General features: G+C 50.3%; 1 protein-coding gene across 1 annotated transcript in view; it reads left to right on the top strand.

The window, feature by feature from the left end:
• Window positions 1–4,091: 4,091 nt before the first annotated feature.
• PAPPA2 (pappalysin 2) overlaps window positions 4,092–22,989 on the top strand; it is a 256,009-nt gene continuing 237,111 nt past the window's right edge. The window contains exon 1 of the mRNA XM_029933088.1: window positions 4,092–4,983. Coding sequence (XP_029788948.1) covers window positions 4,092–4,983 — 892 coding nt within the window. The remainder of the gene's footprint in view (window positions 4,984–22,989) is intronic.

The following is a 22,989-nucleotide window of genomic DNA, read 5'->3' on the forward strand; positions in this document are numbered from 1 at the left end:
TCCTCAACCCGCCCCTCCCCCCTTCCCCCTTGCCCTCCTCTCTCCTCCCTCCTCTCTCTTCCCTTCCTTCTCCTTTCCCCTCGCCCCTCTGTCCCTCTCCCCTTCCTTCCCTCTCTCCCCGTCCCCATGTCCCCATCCCCTGCCCCTCTCCCCTTCTCTTGTCTTCTTCCCCTTTCCCTCCCTCTCCGTCCTTGTTTATCTCTAAGCTCCAATTTCTCGCCTTATAGATTTACCTGCAGAACAAGACACCGCTCCTCTTGCAAAAACTGTTTAAGAAATCCATATCCTCTCCCTTCATTGCTTGGGCATTTCAGAAATGATATTCCTCCCCCAGCTACCCCCGTCAAAATAAAATAAATTCAGCCAGCTCCTGCTGTGTGTCCTTAAATCCATTCCCTCTGGCTTTGCTGGTTTGAAAGCCTGTACCCTAGAAGGGGCCTCCTGCATTTGCTGGCAACCCTGCTCGAGTCTGATCGCCACAGATAGTGCTTTGGAGTGAAAAAAAGGGGGAAAAACCCTCTCGTTGGAGATTTCAAAACAGATTCTACCAGCTCTCCAATCTGTGCACTTGCGGAGTGACAGGACTTGGGAAAGAGGAGTTAGGGGGCTGGGGTGCCGGTGTTTGTCATAAACAAGCCACAAAATTTATGTATATAGAAATGTGCGTTGCCTTCGGCATGTGTGGGGTCTCCCTCCCTGGCATCCAGGGTGGGTGCCGGGCACGGCACGTCTGACTTCTGTCACACTTTTGCTGGGGCATGATGTGCATGTGTGATGGAATTGAGCGGGGGGGGGCTGCTCTGCGTGTGTGTGTGTGTGTGTGTGTGTGTGTGTGTGTTTTATCTGATCCACTTGACAGATTATTTGAATCCAGCCCACCTTTCCGCACATGTCAAACAGATGGGATCATTGTTACAAGCCTTGAGAGAGCTGTGGCTGAGCGGTGGGTAAGGCAGGGAGGGGGAGAGGGGAGGGGGCGAGGGGAGAGAGGGGCACCTTCTAGTAGCTTTGTGTTTTCACACGTTGGAACTGACAGGAGCCCTTCTTCTCCGTTGGGGGGGGCTGCCTTGGGGGGTCTGGGGCTGATGAGGGGTGGGATGGAGAGGAGAGCGAGAGGTGGGGTGTCGATGGGCAGGGTTATGATGTCACAGCAAAAGTTACAACAGGAGGAAAACACAGAAATGGTTCAACATTTTTTTTTTAAACTTTGGACTGCCAAGAGCTGAAGGAGAGTGGTGAGCAAAGGAATGAAGGGGAGAGAGAGAAACTAAACTGGAAGCTTGAGTTTTGTGTAGCTTCGAAACCTTATGAATGGATTACTAGCAGCCGAGATCCAGGGGAGACTGTAGGGGCTGCAGGACCATTCACACATGAACGGGGGGAGAAGGCAGGCGGAATCCTTCCTTGCTGTGGTACCCCTCCTTCCTGAAATGAATGGTATGGAACCGTTTTCTGAGGGTCATGGGGGGTGACAGGAGGGAGGGGGAAGTTTTCTTCTTTTCTTACCTGAGTATCTTTTCTTCATTTACACTAAGGTCCCTCTCCTTCCTTCCTTTCTTCCTTGGTGTTTTTTCCTCTCTCTCTCTCTCTCTCTCTCTCTCTCTCTCTCTCTCTCTCTCTCTCTTTCTCTCTCTCTCTGTTCTCTCACTCCCTCCCCCTCTTCCTCTCCCCCCCTTTCCTGTGCTTTTCTGTCTTTCTCTACATCACCCTCTACTCCCTTCCAAAGCCCCAAACTCTTTTGAACTGCTTCGGCGTGGGGGTGGGGGGAAGAAAAAGAAGAAGGAAAAAAGGACTAAGTCAGAAGGAGTGAAGGGAAATAGGAAAATGAGACTAGGAAAAAGGGCAGTCTGGGATCGAGGGATTTCTGTTTAGTAATATCCACGTGCCTGCACCGGTCTCCTCTTTGGGGACTTGGTGATGAGGGCACAGCCCTCTGAGAGCAAAGGAGCCCGAGTCCTTTATCAGCAGGGGTAGAGGAGTTGAGGAGGCAAAGAGAAGTCTCCAGGCAAGAGAGGCAGTGCGATCCTACCCCAAAGTATGTGGGCTGCATGTGTCACGTGTGGACAAGACAAGCAGGGATTTTAGAACCGTAAGTGATTTTTTTTCTTAGTGAGTGAAGGACCCAGTCTACTCCTCTACCTGTTTCATACCCACCTGTGGTCAGACATCCTCACCTGTGTCAAGAACTTGGAACTGTGCTCTCAGTGTGCACGTCTGTGTGTGTGTGCCTACACACGTACATGTGTTTCTGGGGTGGGACTCCTTGAAAGAGCCTGTCTGGGGGCAAACATTGTTACAGAGGCTGGAGACATAGTATTTACTTCCCCAGCCTCTCCATTCATTGGAAATCAATTGAGGAAAAAAAAAATAGCTGCTTGGGTCTAGCTGTTCACTTTTGTAAATTACTTATTTTGAGCATCTCATTTGTTTATTTGCGCACTCGGCATATGGTGAGTTTTGGTAACTTCAGAGAGAATCAGAAGACCTACGTAGTACGAACTCATGGCATTTCCATTTAACACTTCTCAGGACAGGCACGTTGATCGCTCCTTTCTCCCAATGTCCAGTGTAAAGTGAATTTGGGGTCTTGTTCTTCTGAATCCCAAATAATTGAAATAGGAAAAAAAATTATGGGAGGTTTGTGGCAAAACAAAAGACGCCGAAGCCAGTGGTCCCTGAAAGGCTGGTGGGGGGATTATTAGGCAGTAAGCAGATCTGTTGACAACACATGTGCAAGTGTGTGTGTGTGTGTGTGTGTGTGTGTGTGTGTGTGTGTGTGTGTGTCTGAGAGAGAGAGAGAGAGAGAGAGAGAGAGAGAGAGAGAATACATACCGAAAAGACTGCTAGCACCAAGACAGTATTGATTGCTATTGATTGTGTAGGCTGCGGCTGCTGAAAGAGAAAGCCCGAGTTGTTTACTGGGGAAGCCAGAAGGAGCGTCTGTCCCCTGTGCCTCAGTGAGGTGGGGAGGTTTTCAGGAGGAAGGAGGGGCAGGGAGTAGGTGGAGTGATACACCGAACTTATTAGCTTTGACATCATCATTGTCTTTAAATGAAACAAACAAGAAGATAATTACAGGCAGAGAGAGAGGGAGAGAGAGGAGAGAGCAGGAGGCACCAGAGAGAACAGGTCCCCTGAAGTACCTGCTCTTCTGCCTCTCTTTTCCATCTTCCCAGGGACCCGCGAGACTCCCAGAAGGGGAAGCCAAGCGCTATCAGGCTCATCAGGTTATTAGGACACCAGACTGGCATCCCCAAGGAGAACTTTCCGGAGACTTACAACATACCAACAAGTTGCAAGGGGATTAAAAGCACTTCACCACTCAACACGCCCAAGCTCCAGGCTGAGGGAAACCCTGGGACCTGCACAGGCAGCCTGACAGCTGTATGGGGACACCTGGCTGAGGAGGACATCCGGAGAACAAAAGCTAAGTACCAGCTTGGAATTTCGTGCCCCCAGAATCCTTTTGCCTTTTTAGATAATAAGCATCAAATTCTGTGTCTCTGTATGCAAGTTCTTCTAGTGAGTTGTTGGAAGGTGGCTAGATCTTAGGTGAAGGGCTACAAAAAGAACGTAACTCCTAGGGAAGGAGGAAGGAGAAAGACACAATTAGAAGATTGGCGTCCTTCGAAGGACTTCAGGTGGTGAGGGGTATGTGCTGGTGAGGCAGAGTGTGTTTGAGAGGATTTGGCTCACCTCCATCCCTGGGTCCCTCTTCTAGTACCAGCAAGGGGAGGGGCTAGTGAAGAAGGGACAGAAAAAGAAAGAAACCTGAGCTGTGTGGGAGGAGGTTCAGAGGAACCCGGAGAAATGAACTTCAGGCTGCAGGGATTAAACTAGAGCCAGGAGAAACAGGTCCAGGGAGCAGGGAGAGAGGGGGTCACTGCCCACGCATCGCCTGCTGTCAGTGCAGGGAGCCAGAAGAGGCGCTCTCTGGGTGCTGCTGCTCCTGAAAGTTTGGTCCCTGAACGAAACAGTTTCCCCGGTGACTGCGAACCCACTACTGCTAGCTGTCTCCTCTGCTCCCCCATCATTCCGGTGTGGTACCCAGAAGTTGACTTCTGGCTCTGTGTAAAGAGCAGGGGGAAGGTATGCTGTGCCTAATGATCCTGAGAATAAGCCTAGCGATTCTGGCCGGGGGGACGCTCGGCACCACAGGCTCTGAGCCGAGCTGGCCTCGCAAGAGGTCCCTGGCACAGAGGGGACACCTGAACCGGGTGCTGTTGGAAGGAGAACGCTGTTGGCTGGGGGCCGAGCTGCGAAGACCCAGAGCTGCTCCCCAGAATCACCTCTTTGGGGTCTACCCCAACAGGCCTGGGGACCACCTGAGGCCCTACCCCGTGGGGGGGCAGGGAGCCCACCCCGCAGGGCGCAGTAAGCCGGGGGCCGCAGGGGCTGCGGCTGCGAGCCCGGCTGGACGCGTGGGGCCGAGGGGCCCCGCTGAGCAGCCAGCTGCCCCACGGGCCAGGGATGGCTCTGCTGGGTGGTCTGAGCCTCGGGGAAACCATGACACTTCTCTTGGCGGAGGATCCAAGGAGCCTCTAGGTGAGGCCGGGACTCAGGAGCGCGCAGCCACGGCTACTACCGTTACTGCCACCTTCGTGGGCCCAGAGGAACCCAAACCAGAGACCCGAAGGAAGGGCCCCGCCAGGACCAGGCATCGGCGCCAGGCGGCGAAGGGGCAGGCAGGGGCCCTGCGGGGAGACCCCAGTGGCCCCCCACGGCACCTCCAGCGCCGGCCGAAGCATCCGCCTACGCACGGGGTCAGAACCAGCCCACTGGAGGACAGCACCCAGAGGGGTGGAGGAGACCCCTCCCGGGAAGCAGAGTCCCAAGGAGGACTGCCTGTCTTGTATTTCTCCGGGAGGCGGGGGCGGCTCCTGCTGCGTCCAGAAGTGCTGGCTGAGCTTCCCCGGGAGGCGTTCACAGTGGAAGCCTGGGTGAGACCGGAGGGAGGACAGAACAACCCGGCCATCATTGCAGGTAATGGCCCACTCCTGGGTTCTCCGTGGTCTTTGGGGGACAGCTGGCTTCATGTTTGACCGGGTTAGACGAAGGGGGCAAGGAGAGGAAGGGGGCAGGGGCAGGAAAGCCAGGAAGGGGTGGCCAGGGAGAGAGAGGGGGAAGGGCCTTTATTCATCAGCACGGCCCGGACTCCAGACATCCTCCACGCTAATGACTCTAACCACAAGAGCATCGGTCCCAATGAGTATTGATCTCCCGTGGTTCTATACATGGCACTCCCACTTAGCAGACTTTCGGCTCACTCCCTGCCCCTCTTTAAAGGGGAAGACCCCCAGGTCCTTGTCAATGGGGAAGAGGTGTCCCACTCCCATTTCTTATAGTTCAGTCTGAGAGACCCAGGCACCTTTGATGCTACACTTGAGGACAAGGACCCGTGCAGTGAGCCTGGCCTGGGTGGGGCTGGGCCGCGGGAGGACAAGGCTGTCAGGAGCCCAGCCCGAAATCTGGCCAGTTCCCCTTGCTTGAAGCAGCCCTGGAACTTTGCAGAAAACGACTCTCTGGCCCGGGTCTTGGAGTCCCTGTTGCTTGTCTTTAACAATCATGCATCCAGTCTAAGAAGAGTGGGGTCTGCTGGGTAAGGTGGGCCACTCACAAGCCAGGCTCCTGGTGTCTAGCCCCAGCTCTTGTCTGAGGGACATAAAAAGGAACCGTGTATTAATTCTCTGATTTTGATCAGAGGTAATATCTCAGAACATTACCCATATGTGTTCTGCACTATATCCAGATCTTGGCCTTCATGGAAAGTCACCCAGAAGGACAAAGAAAAGAATGGCACTAGGAATAACTATTCCCTTGCCTTACTGAGGTTTCAAGCAAAGGGTGGGGGTTAGACGTGTAGGTCATCGTTTATGGTGTCAGTATCCCTTTGGGTGTCCCCCGCGCCCCCATGATAGAGCCTCACACAAGGCTGGGCACACAGGCGATCCATTTTAATCTCATTAGTTTGTATTATCTACAATGGCCTTGGATGTTTGCCAGTCCCGTTCACATCAATGGGGAAACCAAATGACGAGAGGTGTGCCAGATGCAGAGCGGAAACGGAACCCCTGAGCTCCCAAAGTGCGTGACAGCTCCCCAAATTAAAAACTTCTCAGGTTGCTGGATGCCTCCAAATAAGTCTCAGGCTGGAGAAAGAAACCTGGAAGGAGAGAGCCTCTTTCAGTGGGGGTGTTGCTGGAACATCCCTTCTGGACACGCCATCTCCCCCCTCTTTGGCTGTGATTTCTCCTTTGGAAGCTGGGATTCCCAGACACTGAGCACTCTAGAGTCTTGTGGTTTTGCTTTATTTTAGTTTTGGGTGGGAGAGGGGGCGAGGGGAGGGAAGAGAGAAGGGGCTGGGCTGTAGGTGGCGGCAGAGAAAGAGGAGAAGGAAATCCTTATTCTGGGGCCAAATGGAAGAAATAATGAGATGATTATCTGATCGGAGTTGGCAGCTTCACACCTTTTCCCAGATGACATCTTCTTGCTGCCTAATCTCGCTTCCTAGTGCCCATCTGCCAGGGAAACTGTGTGCTTGCGGTCTAGACCAAGACCCAGGACTCCGCTTGCCCCTCCTCCTGCAGTAGCACCAGAGGGACCTGGGATCAGTTCCCTGGCTGTGAAGACTTAGAGAGAAAGCTCCAGCAGGACTATATGAGCAAGGCTCCCAGAGGCTGCTGCTTTTGGTTAGTAAAACCCAGAGCCGAGGGGACAGATTCAGGCCAGTGGGGGCCTGACGTCTGTCCTGTGCCTCCCGTGTCCTGTCTCGTGCTCTGCAGAGAGTAGCATCCTTGGCTGATGCCAGTTCCGGTGCTCCGTGGGGCACCCAGTGCACCTCCCTCCATTGCCCACCCGTCCGCCACCCACCACCCTCAATGCCACGGCACACTCTCCGATCCTTCTCCAAAGTGCCCCTCTGACCATGTACTCCCCCAAGCATGTAAAGTTAGGCAGGAACTCTTTTGCAGGCAGTGTAGCCTCTGAGTCTTCTATCTCTTGAAATCAGAGTGGACCCCTGCAGTGTGCTGGTATTTCCCCTTTAGGTCCACGCTGGGAAGGTTGAGGGCAGTGCCTACCCAGGTCTGTCTCCTCTCTACCTTCCACCCTATCTCTTTCTTTGGACTTGTGCACCTCGGAACATCTTCAGGAAAGATGAGGGTAAAAGTCTGGGAAAGATGGGGGCTGGAACAAGGCCTTCCTCCTTCAGGATTTTAGTGGCTGGGCTCCCGAGGGCATAGGCCTCTTTGTCTACTCGCTGTGCTTCGCTCCTTAACTCTCCACCTGTGCGCCCTGGCTCAGAGCCACAAGGTGGCCAAAGGAAGGCCTCCTCAGGGATAAAGGTCTCTGATATGTACTCACTGGGTCACTCCTATCAACAGACCAGGCCAGCTTCCCTCTTTTACCCCAGCACTGGCCTTGTGCCAGGTCACTGCCTGTCCCTGGGCCGGTGGGCCTTGACCTGTGCAGAATAACAATTAGATCATGTCCCTGAGAGCCAAATGTAATTCAGCCTTTGAAGTTCTGCTACATTGAGGATAACCTGAGGGGCTGGAAGACTTGACCCCCATGCTCTTTCCCACTGGCTCTCAGACCTCGGCTTCTACCCACTTAGACCCAGCCTCCCAAACTCGGAGTATTTTCCCTTCATCAGAGACATTAAGCAATTCAACCACACCAGCTGTGGTGGAGGACCCCCCTACTCCTGCCCCAGATGTGGGGCCTCAGGGAGTACTTAGCACACAGGGCACTAGGTGGCAGTGTTGCTTCACATACAGGAGAGGAGGTGGCTCTTGAAGCCACGTAGTGGGGAATGTGTCTGGTTTCCTGGATTGGTGTCCCTGCCCTGGCCTCTGGGTTGTATTGTATCATCCCTTCCAGGGGGTTGCTGGTATGCATCCCTTAGGGTCGGCTTCATAGAGGTTTTTTTGCAAGGTGTAGGTGATAGGGCTAAGGTGGCATTGGGGGGGGGGCGGTTATGACAACCCTGCATTTGTAGCAACTAGTAAAGAAAACAAAATTGACCAGTTACCTACCCCCACCACCCCAAACTCCCGAATTCTTCCAAAATAGGAAGTTGAACTCCAGAATGGATTGCTGGAATCCTTTTATTTAGGGCAGAGGGCAATGCAGGCCTCATGGACTTTAGGTGCTGAGGTTGTCGGTGGCCCCTAGAAGGGGTGTTGATGGTGCTGACTCCCCACCCCCCCACCCCAGAGCTGGGCACCCCTCAAAGTTGCCCATTGCCTGTGCTCCGGAGACCTAGGAAAGGGCTATGTGCAACTGCTCCAGCGTGGAGGCCTCTGTGAAAGAAACTTCTCAAGGGCCTGGCCATTTAGGGACAGGGGGCTGAGGAGGAGCAGCCTGAGAGGTCAGGAGCCCATTCAGTTGGAGTGTTGGAACTCAGCAGTGGCCAGAAGCTAGATTCCATCCCATCCTGATGAGATCCTTAGGCTCCAGCACCCACTCCTGAAATCATCCTGTTCCTTTTCCTTCTTCTCAACTTCCTTTCCCCTCCTTCAACCCCAGCGTACACAGAAGAGAGACTTTTACTAGGTTCCTCCTCACCCATAATTGATTTCAAATGTTCCCTGCAGCTGCCCAGCCGAGTAGCCACCTGCAGTTCCAAGTTGCAGGCGACTGAGTCAGTAAGTCCACGGCAGTATTAGAGCCCGGGGCCCGTGTTTGTTCATTCAACAAATATTTACTGAGCACCTTGACATCCATGCACAGCCCAGCAGGGCACGGTGGGGAATACAAAGATGTCTAAGAAACTGTCCCTGACTTGAAGACCAGTTTTCCTCCTCTGAGGATTCAAGTTCCAGGGCGCATCCACTACAGAACTGGGGAGTCCGACCCCACCCGGCATCAGATCCCACTTCTGACACTTAATCAGCGCTCTGTCCTTTGGCAATCCCTTGAGCTGATCAGAGCCTTGGTTTCCTTACATTGAGAAATGAGATGATGTCTCTCCTTGTTTAAATAAGTCACATAAGGAAAGTGCCCACCACAGGGCGTGGCCCGTGGTACCTCTGAGGTGGTGTGAATAGCGGGAGACAGTCATTCCTAAGCAGTGGGCACGGACTTGCTCATCTTCGGTTCTACCCACTCACCTGGATTTGTTTTGTAGGTGGGATATTAACTTCAACTTCTTAGGGATTTAGCGAGCTGCTCTGTGATGGAGAAATGATGGTAAATCGGAATTTTCACAAGATGGTTTGAAGATAATAGTACACTAGAATCAGATGCCTAAAAGAACTCTAGTTTTTAATGTCATGCGTTGTTTTTCACTTGGGCAGTACTGTCTTGACCCAGTATGTGATCTATGTGGGAGAATGCACCATGCGCACTTGAGAAGAAGGTGAATTCCCTAGCTTCAGGATGCAGAGTTCTAAACATTCTATCAATTCCATCTGTTCCAATGTGTCATTCAGGTCCATAGTGGGCACTACTGCTTTGAATAAGCTGGACAATGGCACGGAAGCCTGTTTGGCATCAGAAACGTTTTATGGGAATCTGATGAGAGCTGTCCTTCCTCCTCAGAAAAGTGTCCATCTTCACATAGTTTGCATAACTTGCAGCGCTTTTTGGATCTTCCTGAAGGCTGGTGTCTAACCGGCCTTGTTTAGGCACCTTGGTGGCTCTTTGTTTTGTTTTAAGTGACATCTAAGAAATGCGACTTCACAGGATGCTAAGAGATGCCCTTCTCCCAGTAAGGGAGCTGCGTACTCACGGTGAGATGTTTCCTAGTGCGGAACTCGGAGCTTTACTGAAGACAGATTCCCATACACAGAAGTGTCAGCATAGGTGTGAAAACAATTTAAAAGGGCCATGTGTGCCATGCCCCCCTTTATCCAGTCTTAATGTCAGGGGAAGAGGCACCTACATGTCTTGAGGGTTCTGTGACCGTCCCCCTCAGCTGCCTCTTTGGATATGGCGACAGTGGTCAAAGTCGTAGTGTTTGTCCTCACGGGACCTGAGGGAGTTACCATTTCCTCCCACGTGATAGCCCTGCTCCCTGACCGGCACCCAGCTGTGCAAAGTTATAGCACCCCTGCCCCTTTGCATGGGATGTGCAGGCCGACGGCGGTCTCTGGGGGTGGGCTTGCCCACCTCAGCGGGGACGAGATACGTGAGTGTGCTTGTGCGGGCAAGGCATGGGCCCCGATGGTTGTAAGTTAGCATCTGCCCATGAGGAGGTTGTATCTTGTGCCTGTGTGCCCCTCCAGAAGGGAGGCATCATGGAGTGTGAGAGGTGAAACAGGCTATCACCCTACCCCTCCTCTGACTGCCGAGCCCCCTGATCAGGCAGCCTGGGTGAGGGTGATCTCTGCTTCCCCACCTCCATAGCCCTTCGGGTGTGATTTCCTGGGGGTGCATGTCACCTGCTGCCTTGTTAGTTGTGGCACATGTCTCGTTTCTACCTATTGAAAGTTCCCCGGGAGCCCGATGCGTGTCTGGTTCACTTTTGTCATCCCCAAATATGCCGCACGGTGTTAGACTGGTGGTGTTATGTTTACAGGATGCGTAAGGTAGATGTAGAATTTAGATTTCTGGACCCCATTAGGGATGAGAAAAATGGTGAGAGGAACACTCTGAAACTGGCGGCTCTTTGTGGAGAGGAGGGCAGTGGCTGTCAAAATTTGTTTTTGCTGATGGTAGAGGTGCGTCAGGGGCTTGTGAGAGGAGCTGCATGGTGCAGGGACCCTTCCCACCTTTGACGGGAGCAGCCCCTTTCTTCTCGGTTTCTATGAAGAAGAAGTGTAGTTACTTTAATAAAGCTCCAAACCCAAAACTTGAGAGCACAGATTGGTATAGTATGGCCCGCAGGCCTCATCTTGGCCCTCTTGCTGAAGCTGAGGGCATGATTTCACAGTTCATGAGTTCGAGCTCTGCGTCGGGCTCTGTGCTTACAGTTCAGAGCCTGGAGCCTGCTTTGGATTCTGTGTCTCCCTCTCTGCCTCTCCCCCACTCACACTCTGTCTCTCTCTCTCACATAAATAAACTTTTGGGGAAAAGAAAAGAATTGTGAGACATTTACCAGTCTAATTTTAGAAGGTCTTGTTCTACCCCAAAGAGACGCTGTAGCCATTACAGTCTCTCCTTGTCTCCCTCCTGACCTTCCCGTATCCACCACCGCCAGAGATGACCGCTAATCTCTTTTCTGCCTTGATAGATTTACCTCTTCTGGACATTTTGTATCCAAAACTGGCTTCTTTCACTGGAGGCTGGTCATGTTTAACATGCTAGAGCTTCGTTCCTTTTTATTTGCTGAGTAATATTCCATGGGTTTATCACATGGTGGTTATCCACTCTTCAGTTGATGGACACTGTGGTGGCTTCAAGTTCTTGGCCATTGTGAATACAGCTGCTGCTGGTGAACTTATATTTGTATTTCTTTGGGGGATATCACTCTGCGTTTCACATTCTGAGGCACTGCTAAACCATTTTCCAAAGTGGCTGCACCGTTTTGCAATCCCTAGCAATGCGTGAGGGTTCGGTTTTATATTTCTGACCTTCTCGGTGAAAAGGGCTCCTGTGACTTCACTGATGATTAGGGACTCACTGTTGCTTACATCCGATGGCACCTGGTGGTCTTTGAGAACTATGCTCTTGTCTCGTGTGGTGAGTAGAGACACTGGATTCCCGTGCTGAAGGGTCCCAGGGAACCCTTCCTCGCGGAGGGGGAAGCTGTCATCACGCTTCCTCCTCCAGCTTCTCAAGGGCATCCTAAAATGGCCTTTTCTTCCCTGAACCCAGCTCTGCATGGAAGGAGCTCCCCTTTGGCATGAATTGCATTACTTTCTACCACCCTTGCATATGGGGAACATATAGGCCCCCGAAAGTCATAGCACATCAGACTGTGATGGGACAGCACCTTCAAAAAGAAAAGGCAAAGAGAAACAGAGAGGAGCACGGACAGTAAAGCCCAGGCGATTCCCTCCCAATGCCTGGAACTTTCACCTGGATTCCAACTTTGGGGGCATTGCTGTCTCCCCGTGAGCCTCTCTGTTCAGGGCCTAGGGTCTGACTCACAAGGGTCAGATCTGGGACTTATCTGGGGGGAAGGAGAGTCACTTCCAGGTGGTATAGGAGTTTCCTCTGAGCACGACTGTGTGACCACCCTCCTTGTCATACTCCAGCGTCAGTGCCTGACACTTGTTATTATTGGTTATCATTAGTGCCTTTCCCATCCTCACCCGCAGCCTTCAGTGAGTGCCTCTTAGCCCTTCCATGATCTCAGGGAGACAGTGTCCTGGGGAGGGGCTTGGAGCCACCTGTGCAGTGCCATTGGCTGCTCTCTCCCTGTCCTCTGTTAGCCATGTGTCCTCTCCCTGTCCTCAGGGACGACTTGGAACCCACGGGGACTCCTGGCACAGCTCTTGGCTGGAGCACAGGTTGTTGAGTTAGAAACACTCAGGAGCATCAGGGCTGGGAACCAGGAATCTCTTTGGCAGTCCAGATACACTCGACCACTGTCTGTCACCTGCCACACTTTGTCTTTCCTCTCTGCCTTGTCCTTCACCCTCTTCTTTATGGCTCCTCTGCGGCTGCCCTTCGGAGTCATTCAGAATACATGTGCCTGGCTCCCTCTCATTCCCGTCCTAGTCTGCGCCTCAAGGAGGCCAGAGAAGCGGGAGAGGAGGCTGCACCTTAGTGTGGATTCTGGGCCCGTATCCCCTGAACAGCCGTTAGCTTGTTCCTGATGCCATAAACAGGTACGTGAATTCCACGCCGCTGCCCTCAGGTACATGGAATTCCATTACTCCTGGGACTCGTCACATCATATACAGCATGACCCTGGCACCTTCCAGAAGGCACGTCCTAGGCTAAGCTTGTGTCCAAGGAGTAGCAGCAACCTCTCTTTCCCATGTTCACTACCTACTTTAAGACAATTCTATTCTTTGAATTTATTTATTTAGGGTCAAGTTAGTTGACCTGTAGTATAATAATGCTTATAGGAATGGAATTTAGTGATTCATCACTTACATGTAACACTCACTGCTCATCTCGGCAAATACCCCCCTTACTGTCCAACACCATTTAGCCCAACCCCCATCCCACTTCCCCTTCAGCAACCCTCTGCTTGTTTGTGTTTAAGAGCCTCTTACGGTTTGTCTACCTCTCTGTTTTTATCTTGTTTTTGCTCCCCCTATCCTATGTTCATCTGTTTGAATTTTTTTTTAAAGAGAACATTCAGGAAATCAATCCAGTGGGCAAATAAAAGAACATCCTTGTTCTCTTTGTGAGTCAGCACTGAGTGGTGAGGTAGAGTGGTTCTGCCCAAATATATGATATGGTCATTGGAGCCCCAAATCCCAGAACATTCGAACTTGACATGGCACCCGCTTGGGATACCAAGACTAGTAATTATAGCTCATTTCTGGATTAGAAGTCCAGTTACTAATCAGAGGGGAAGCCACAGAGTTCAGAAGTTAATCAGCTAGTGAGTCATCACTCAAGCAGTGACTCAGCGTTTGCTCACATTCGTACAGATAATTGCTGTACAAGTTCGGAAGGTTAGGGAGGAAGGAAAGGGGTTGGGTTCTGTTTGCTCCTTCCTCCACTCATTTATTCATTCATCCAGCATATTGAGCCTCTGCCAGGTGAAGTTTCAGGCGTTGGACCATGTGCTGGAGAAGCAAAAATGGGGGAGGCAGGGGCTATAGAAGGTGCCCTCTGCCCGGTGCGAGCAGACCTGTCACTAATTATCACAGGCTAGCCACTGGCAGTGGACAATTTTACCTCAAGGAGCTTGAGGGCTGCTTGCGGCAAGGGAAGGAGAGCTGGTAACCAGAGAGACAGAGGAGGCCTGGTAGGCAGCAGAATTGGGGAAAAGGAAAAGGATGGGGTTTCCAACATGTCGGGGTTGGGGGTGGGGATGTCCAGCAGACTGGCAGGCCTGAAGTGGGCTCGCTTAGACCCAGCCTTTAGAATATCACTGGCGGCTCGGGGTGCCTGGCGGCTCAGTCGGTTGAGTGTCCAACTCCTGGTTTTAGCTCAGGTTATGATCTCACAGTTCGTGGGTTTGAGCCCTAAATCCTCTGTCTTCCTCCCTCTCACTCTTCCCCTTGCCCACTCATGTGCATGCATGCGCATGGTCTCTCTGTCTCAAAAACAAAAGAAACATTAAAGAAAATTTTAAAAGAATATCACTGGTGGCTTGAGAGAGAGAGAGAGTTTCTGCTCCAGAGTTGGGTCTCTGGGAGGGAATGTCCCATTACAGTGAGGGGAAGTATGAAAGAATGGTTGGAGACTGCTGAAGACAGAGCAGAGTCTTTTTTTTTTTTAAATTTTTAAATCTTTTTTTTGTTTGTTTTTGAGGGAGAGAGAGATATAGCATGAACAGGGGAGGGGCAGAGAGAGAGGGAGACGGAATCTGAAACAGGGTCCAGGCTCTGAGCTGTCAGCACAGAACTTGATGCGGGGCTCAAACTCGTGAACCACAAGATCATGACCTGAGCCGCCCAGGCGCGCCAAGAGCAGAGTCCTATGCACTCTCCACAGAAACCCGGCTCTGAGGGAAGCGGGGTGAATGTCAGAAATAGACGCAGCTTCAGAGAGATTTTATTTCAAGGTAAGAGCGATCCCAGTCTCTAGGCCTTATTATAAAGCACTAGTAATCTAAAGGAGGACACAGCAGGGGCACCTGGCAGGCTCAGCCAATCAAGCATCTGACTTCAGCTCAGGTCGTGATCTCACAGTCATTGAGATCAAGCTCCGTATCCGGACCTGCACTGACAGCGCGGAGCCTACCTGGAATTCTTCCTCTCTCCCTCTCTGTCTGCCTCTCCCCTACTTCTCTCTCTCAAAACAGATAAATAAACCAGAAAAGAAAAAGCCCTAGTAATCTAAAGAAGGACACAGCTAAACACAGAGGAAGGTGAAGTACTGGAAATGTAAAGTGTGCAAACACAGGCCCCAGTGATTCCAAGACATTGCTGAAGAACTCTTTATTGCACACTAACTCACATAGTACTTTGTGCCAGGTCTCACTGTGGTCACCACACAAGCCTGAACACGGTGCTTTTCAGAAGAAGTCGAGGACATGGCTGGGCAAGCACAGAGCAGAAGAGGGTAGGATCCTGCCCAAGGTCTCACAGCCCATTTGTGCAGCACTGAGACTGGACCCTGGGCGCTCCGTGCCTATAGGACGCGCTCTTAGCCACTGGGCGAAGCTGTCTCTCACTTTTTGGCACAAGCAGTAAGGAGTGAAGGGCCAACCGAACCCTTCTGTCTCAGTTCCCTGGTTTTTTGTTTGTTTGTTTTTTGTTTTTTGTTTTTGTTTTTTGCTCTCAGCAAAGGGCTTCATCCACACAGGCCAGCACTTGGAGTTCCTGTCCCACACAGAGACTCCTCGCCCCCACTACCTCAATATATATCCCATATAATACCAGGAATCAGTCTCTTTTAACTTGACGGTATCTTTCGGACCTGTCCTGGTCACCCCACAGCCAACACCTTCCTTTGGCCACGTTAGTTCTGGACGTCTCTCACCTCAGCTAACTGCACCGAAGGGAGCATTCTCAAACTCAGAGCAGCTCACGTTGCCTTCCTGCCCAGACCCTTGGATGACCACACCGTGTGCTCAGGGTAAAGGTTTGCCCCTTTCGTTTGCCACACGGGACCCTACTTCCACCCTCAGACTCGTCACGCGCACACGCACACACTCACTCAGTTAATTCCTTCAACACCGAACTACAAGCAGTGACACAGATAGACCACTGGTTCCTGGCGTCAGCCCTTTGCCCTTTTCCTCCCAACGAAACCCCCCCCTCCAAACCCACGTTCATCTAACTTACTCTAAGTCACTTCCTGGCTTTTTAGTTAATAGGATTTTTTCCAGGAAGTCTTCCTTGGTCTCACTGATGTAGGTTTGTTCTCTGCCGGGCTCTCCTGGCACCCCGTAGTCAGCCTTATCAGGACACTCAGATCAACTTCCCATGATTCCCACTCCACGTTTATTTATTCAGCAGATACTTACTGGGTTCCTACTGTGTGCCAGGCACCGTGCTGGGGGCTGCTGGGAAATGGACACGTATGACCCTACTCTTATGCCATTTCTCTCCCGAGCTAGCTCCCCACGGGGCTATAAGCTGTTTGAGCTTAGGGGCTGCCCTTTGTACATGTCTGCACCCGCGGCACCTAGTGCATTATCAGCAAATAAAGCTCATCCAGCAAATATTTGATAAGAGGATGAATGAAAGGGTGAACACACGAAGGGCAAGATGTAGCCTTGCAAACTAGAGCGAATTATTCTGTTTGGAAGTAGGCACAGGAAGACATGGTAGGCTCTAAGTCCTATTGATCTGGAAGATGGTTAAGAGGTTTTAAATTCACTTGACAGTAACGTAGAAGGAGTGGTTACTCTTAGCCCCCCACTTCAACTTCGTCAGCTCCCCAAACCTATCAACACTTGATAAATACTGACCAAGATCTAGTCTCCTAGAAAAATTGGATATGCTTGCAACTTGATTTAACTATGATTCTTTATTTTTTGTATGTTTATTTATTTTGAGAGAGAGCATGCATACAAGTGGGGGAAAGGGAGAGAGAGAGAGAGAGAGAGAGAGAGAGAGAGAGAGAGAGAGAGAGAGAGAATTCCAAGCAGGCTTCACACTGTCACAAACTGTGAGATGAGGATCTGAGCCGAAATCAAGAGTCAGAAACTTACCTGACTGAGCCACCCAGGTGCCCCTAACTGATTATTTCCAAATTTTCAGAAATTATCTATTCTATTCATTTGCTTCTCTGGTTTGAACATATGATCTCTTTCTCATTCTCTCCCTAGGACTTTGGCTTTGTGCTTCTATTCACATGAGAGAAAGGAAGGCGGAGAGAGGATACCTAGGGAAAGATAGTCTTGTTAATCTGAAGGAGAGGCCAGCAAGGGACCTGGAAACTTTCCTTGGGTTCCAAGTTGTTCCAGCCTTCGCTCCTTCTCTGATTCCCTCAAAATCTGGAGTCATCACAAAAGTCTTTTTTTAGGGGGTGCAGTTCTTTTAACATAAAACACAGGTGGTACGTAGCTCCGTTATTTTTAATCAATTCACTCACTATATATTCGACAGATATTTATTGAACACAAAGTAGGTATTCAGGAACTATTTTTGAAATAAGTTCCCACTTTATGCAGAATAATAATAAACACTAGCTGTAGCAGAGATCTATTTTAGACATTGTTTGTTTCAAGGCACATTAATAATTTGAAATAATTGCACAATAGGCTATCCTTATAATCCTTACGATTCAAGCCTGTGGCATGAGTCCTGTGGATGGAGGTAATCTTGGGCACGGCTCCCTCTTTGGGTGTGGCCGTCTTACTGCACCCTTGGACAGAGTGCAGAGTGTCACTGGCCTGACCTTAGTGAGGAGCAGCCAAGGCAAAGGAGGGGACGCAAGCAGGTGGCCCCACCCCTTCTGGCTTTCTGCCCACGGCAAGGTCTGGGAACTTAGGAGAGACGCGCCATATGCTGGCTGCAGAAAGCCAGGCAGGAAGGGGAAGCCACCTGCTGACCTTGCTGTTCCTGGAACTTCTGTCACCATCCCTCCTCCTAGCCCTGCCTCCCCCCACCCTCCACATCTCCCGACTGCAGACTTCCAGTCTTTTCTCTAGGCCAGAACCATGATGGCTCCCACCAACAGCTCAAGTTCAAGCTACTCAGCTCAGTGGCGGTAGCCTTCTGCCTGCAGGCCTCCGGACCTTGATGGTGTATGTATCACCCCAGCAGCCAAGACAGGGTCTGGAGTGGAGTGGGCGCTTTGATAGAATGCACTGATGAGAATAATCTGGCCACTTTCCACACACACAACGTGCTCTCTCCTCACTCCCCGGAGTCAGCCACTTTCCCAAGGCGGGGAAGCCTTGCCTCTCCCTCCACATGAGCCCCTGGTTACACGCTCCTGGCCTCAGGACAGACTGACTCTCGCCTGAAAGGTCCTACCTTGATCTCTTCCTCCATCTAAATTCTTTCCTTTTCTTCCCCCTTTTAATTCTTTCCTTAATGTAGGGGTTAGGAATTCAGGATCTGCCGGCAGGTGGTTCTGGGATCAAGCCCTTGACTAGCTGTGTGAATTTGGCAGGTTAAAGTCCCCTCATTTGTAAAACTGGCGTAATGACCATTTCTGTTTCACAGAATCGCTGTGATGATTAAATAAATTAATGCACAGCATGTGCTTAGTGCTGTGCCCGGGGCATAGTGTGAGGTCAGACAGTGCTAGTTGCTATTTTTGTCCTTTCACGGTGAGGGGATAGTTCCGGAGGACCCAAAGCCTTCGAGACACTGCCAGCCGATCAGGCCAGGGCTGGCTCATGCCCCTCTTCTCTGAGGCCTCCTCTGTCCATTTTGGTCCATGCAGATTCGCTTTTTCCTGAGCTCCGGTTCGTAGATGTGCCTGTAGATCTTTGTGACACAGTTGAGCATTGAACTATTTGTAGCGAAATCTTGATATGCTGGATTCCAGTTACCTAGTATTCCCAACTAACCATAATGCTTTAGTTATTCCAATTTTTTTAAGAGATAGAAGCACATGAATTCAAAGGAACGATCTAGCAGAAACAAAACCTGCCCATTAAGATGTGGGTTCAGCTCAATCCTTTCTCCCCCTCTGTGGACTATCACAGGACATCTGATGGTGAGAAATGATGAGAAGGGGAGGGATGAGGACCTTGAAGTCCCTTCAGGATGAACCTAGAGATCTCAGGCACAGACTCTCAGAAAAGCGTGGGCCTGATGACAACCCAGCCTCTGCTTCACGGATGGGAACATGAGGCCCAAGGAGGGAAAGGCACTTTCCAGACATCACACAGCAGCAGGCTGGGGCCACATTTCAAGTTTTTTGGTTCCCAGTTTGGTGCTATTTCAATTCTTCCAGGTTGCTTTTGGTCAGTTTAAAGTTCTTACTGGAAAGCAAAAGAAAATATTTTAGAAAGACTTTCAATAAGAAGAGGAAAAAAAATAGGATTTTTGTCCTCATTTAACCTGAAATGCCAATTAATCACCCATTTTCCTTGTTCTCTTTCGTCCTCACTCAGATGCCAGGCAGCCAGAGGTGTTTCGTAGCAGGACTTGACTCTGCTTGAAGTTCTCTTTGAACACTGGGCTCCAAAGACTCAGCTGGGTTTAGTTTGAGAACACACACCCTAAACCCTCTGGTTTTCTCTCAGGTTTTCAAACTGGTGGGAAAGGGGCTCTGAGCCTGTAGGTCCTGATTGGCATAATATTTGGGTTTTGTGGGCCTTTGCACTCTAGAAAGCTGTCCGAGTCTTTTTGGGTTAATTTATGACCACATGGTAGGAGGCAAAAATGTTCAGATAGTATTAAGTAAACATAGGCGCTACATGTTCATTGAGTGAATATGAGATGTGTTGGACAAGGACTCACACTGTGATGTCTCGCTTTACAAAAACCTGATACGCAAACATCTAGCCTTAGTTGACTAACTTGCTGGGAGGTTATTTTCGTTGTATGACGATCTTTTCCAAGCCTCCTTTAACTAAAGTTTCCTGCAACGCCTCTGAATCAAGTTTATATTTAACTCTGTTTAACCACTTCTTAGGGCAGCATTGATTCTGTAAACCATACCTAGTGAATGAAATGCCAGAGCAAATTTTTGAAAGAGATCTCAAAATTATTTATTTGGCGGAGGAAGGGATAAACCAGGAAATTGGTGTTGTTGCTCCTCGGCTGGAATTTTAAGAGTTTTCAGAGGGACCTGGATAGAAATTGGATAAGGTTGCAGAAACAGGGCTGAGGCTTCCAGCCATGGCTGCCCTCGTGTCTCTGTCTCCTCCAAGAGGGGTCTGTGCGAGGTACTAAGGTGTCTTATCAAAGACGAACAGATTCAAGATGCTCCAGGGGTGGGGCTTCAGATCATTCTCTTAGCTTTTGCACAACCTACCTTTGGCATTTGGAGGCTTTGATCCTTTTTCTCTTGGGTTGCTGGAATTTCAAGGACTTGCTTTTCTAGAGATGCCGGTGTGCATCCCTAGCCTGCGTTCGGGCAGGCTGCGGTGCGTCTGTTGTAGGTTCGGTGGGCTGCCGAGGGAAACGGGGCCCCGCCCACACCTCTCCCGAGGCAGGCGCTCGCTCGTCACACACCCCAGCCTTTCCTCGTTCGGGCATTGATGGGCTTCTTGCGGAATCCCAGAGGCCCAGGACCAGCGGAGGGTGTGAATGAGTGCTCAGGAAATTTCATACTGCTCATTCTCAAAGGTTATTAAAAATGGTCAAAATGGTATCCCCCCCCCAAATTCCATGTGTTAAAAATTACAATAAGGAGAGTGTTATCTTCTCTTAGTGGGAATGACTAGATGTAAGGACCACTTCAGCCCTTTTCAAACTTCAACTATTTATGTCTTTATGTGGGAGAAAAAGAATTTGAATGTGCTGAGATGTGTCGAGGTAATGGATAGTGTTGGCACATCTTCTCACAACTCTGGCTGGCAGTCCTGGAAACTGGGGCTCCAGATGAGTTCTTTTCTGGGTCCTGATGATCTGGAACAAGGCAGGGGGAGAGCCACGATGGTGTCCACAGCCCATGTTCCTTGAGAGAAGCTCTGGAGGCCACTAAATGTGGGTCAGAGCTGAGGTCTGACCCTCCCTCCAGGGCTCCAACATGAGCAAAGAGGCCTCCTTCATAGAAAGACCAGGGAATGTGTCTCCCGTCTGCTGTCCGTGCAGAGCCCGGGGGTGGAAGCCACCTGCCGAGGACTATCTGTCTGATTGTCACAGCCCGTGGATCCCAGGAAGGTGACACCCCCGCCTCCACCTGAATATAAACCAGGTCAAGCTCCCCTCCAGACGCTGGTGCTCTGGAGCATGGCAGAAGGAGAGCATGAAGATAGTGCCCGCCATTCAGGGGAAGGAATTATAGTCAGCCCAGAGATGCATGTTTAATCAGAAGCCTGCCCTGCAGGCCATAGTCATGAGGATTAGCTAATCCGCCTCATCCCCAGAAAGGCGAAGCTCCTGGGTCTGTTGCCTCTTGCTTTGTCCTATGGGTGGTAGCCGTTTAAGAACCCTTTCTCCATTGGTACAGATTTGTGGAACTTGGGATCATAAACTCAATGGCCACCAGAAATTGGGACACCAGATAGGTGTATGTGTTTCTTTCTGGGTGACACCAATTATTGTAGTCCCATGGGACCAAGGGACTCATGCTCCCCTGACCTCTAGAGCCAGGAGATCAAGGGGTGTTCCCTAGGCAGCAGCTGCAAAAATCAGGGCACCAGGTGTGTATAAGAGCTGCTTCCTGGGAGTTACTGCAGCTCGGGGCGCAGTGAAGAGGCAGCACTGAGATAGCCCAGCCTGGTCTGCATCCCTAGAATGCGCTCTGGCAGGCTGAGATGCACATGGTGTGTCGGACACCTGCCCCTCTGGCCGGCACTTGAGTGTCAGGAGAGGAGCCTCCCTCACTTGAAGTCTGGGCGACGTAGACTGCATTTGAGCCGGATGCTGGGCAGGCGGGTCAGAGCGCGCCAACTGCTGTGGCTGGGCTCTCAGATTGCTAGTCTTGTCGGGACGCGAGCCCCGTTGATTTCCAAAGTGAGCTGTTTAGAGGGCTTGTCTCTTGAGTGTATGTCTTCAAAGTTGGGATACCCGGTGGGGAGCTGGAACCCTTCAATCCTCAGGGAGAACCTTTGGGCTTGAGTTCCCTGCTGGTTGTGGGCCGCTGTGCTGAGGGTGGGGCTTAGGGCGAACCTGTCCCAGCCTCTCCTCCCTGGTCGCTTGCAGAAGTATGGTCACCACTCAGCCAGGCTTTTTAGAGAAGCAAGGGTTCCACTTCCACATGTAGCTGTAGGACTGGTGTAGCGACGGGAGGAAGTGGATTCGCAATCGTCCTATGTTGCCATCTTGGATGTTTGCTGAGTTTTACCTCCAGCCATTTTATTTTTGAAACTTTCATTTCTTTAACTCAATTATTTATCTTTTGGTTTTATTAAGATGTAATTGACATATAGCTTGTATAAGTTTAAGGTCTGCAGTGTAATGACTTGACTTGATGTATATTACAAAGTGATCACCACAGTCCATCTACTTAACTTCCATTATCTCATATAGATACAAAAAAGATAGAAAAAGGTGAAAAAAAGTTGTTTTTTTCCCTTGTGATGGGAACTTTTAAGATCTACTCTCTTAGCAACTTTAAATATAGCTAACAGTGGTGTGAACTATAGTCCTCATATTATCTGTTATTTTCCCAGGACTTAACTTATAACTGGAAGTTTGTATCTTTTGACCACCCCCCTCATCTAATTCCCCCAGCCTCCCAAAAGTGTTATTTCTAAAGGTAGAATAGTATTCTACCAAAAATATATTGCTTGGGTGGACTGTACTGTTTTTCTTTTTTTTACAAAATTTTTTAATGCGTATTCATTTTTTGAGAAAGAAAGAGCACGAGTAGGGGAGGGGCAGAGAGCAGGAGACACAGAATCTGAAGCAGGCTCCAGGCTCTGAACTGTCAGCACTGAGCCCGACATGGGGCTCGAACTCACAAACTATGAGATCATGACCTGAGCCGAAGTCAGACACTTACCCGACTGAGCCACACAGACACCCCTGTGCTGTTTTTCTATTATAAGTAAGGCTGTTGGGAGCACCCTTGTTCATGCCTGTGAATGTACCTCTTAATTATCTCTTTATTCTCATTCAGTGACATGGTGAAGTTGGAGGCTATGAATATGTTTGGCAAATGGTTACCCAAGTTGTCCTCCAGAATGGTTTACCAGTTTCCTCTCAACCCAGCAGTATGCGAGTGTGCTTGTGTTGCCACAGCATCACTAATTCTAGAGACATCCCTGTTCTTCATCTTTACCAACCCAACAGACAAAAATTTTAATTTTGTCCTACTTTGCATGTCTTGAGGTTGAATATTGAAAATTCCCATTTCCTTTTTTTTTTTTTAACTTTGCCCACTCGTGTCCTTACACCCTCCCCCCCTTGCTGCCTGCTGCTGTTTTCTACTGCTGTCATCTAATATTAGGGT

Source organism: Suricata suricatta, chromosome 3, assembly GCF_006229205.1.
Source record: "Suricata suricatta isolate VVHF042 chromosome 3, meerkat_22Aug2017_6uvM2_HiC, whole genome shotgun sequence".
NCBI lineage: Eukaryota > Metazoa > Chordata > Mammalia > Carnivora > Herpestidae > Suricata > Suricata suricatta.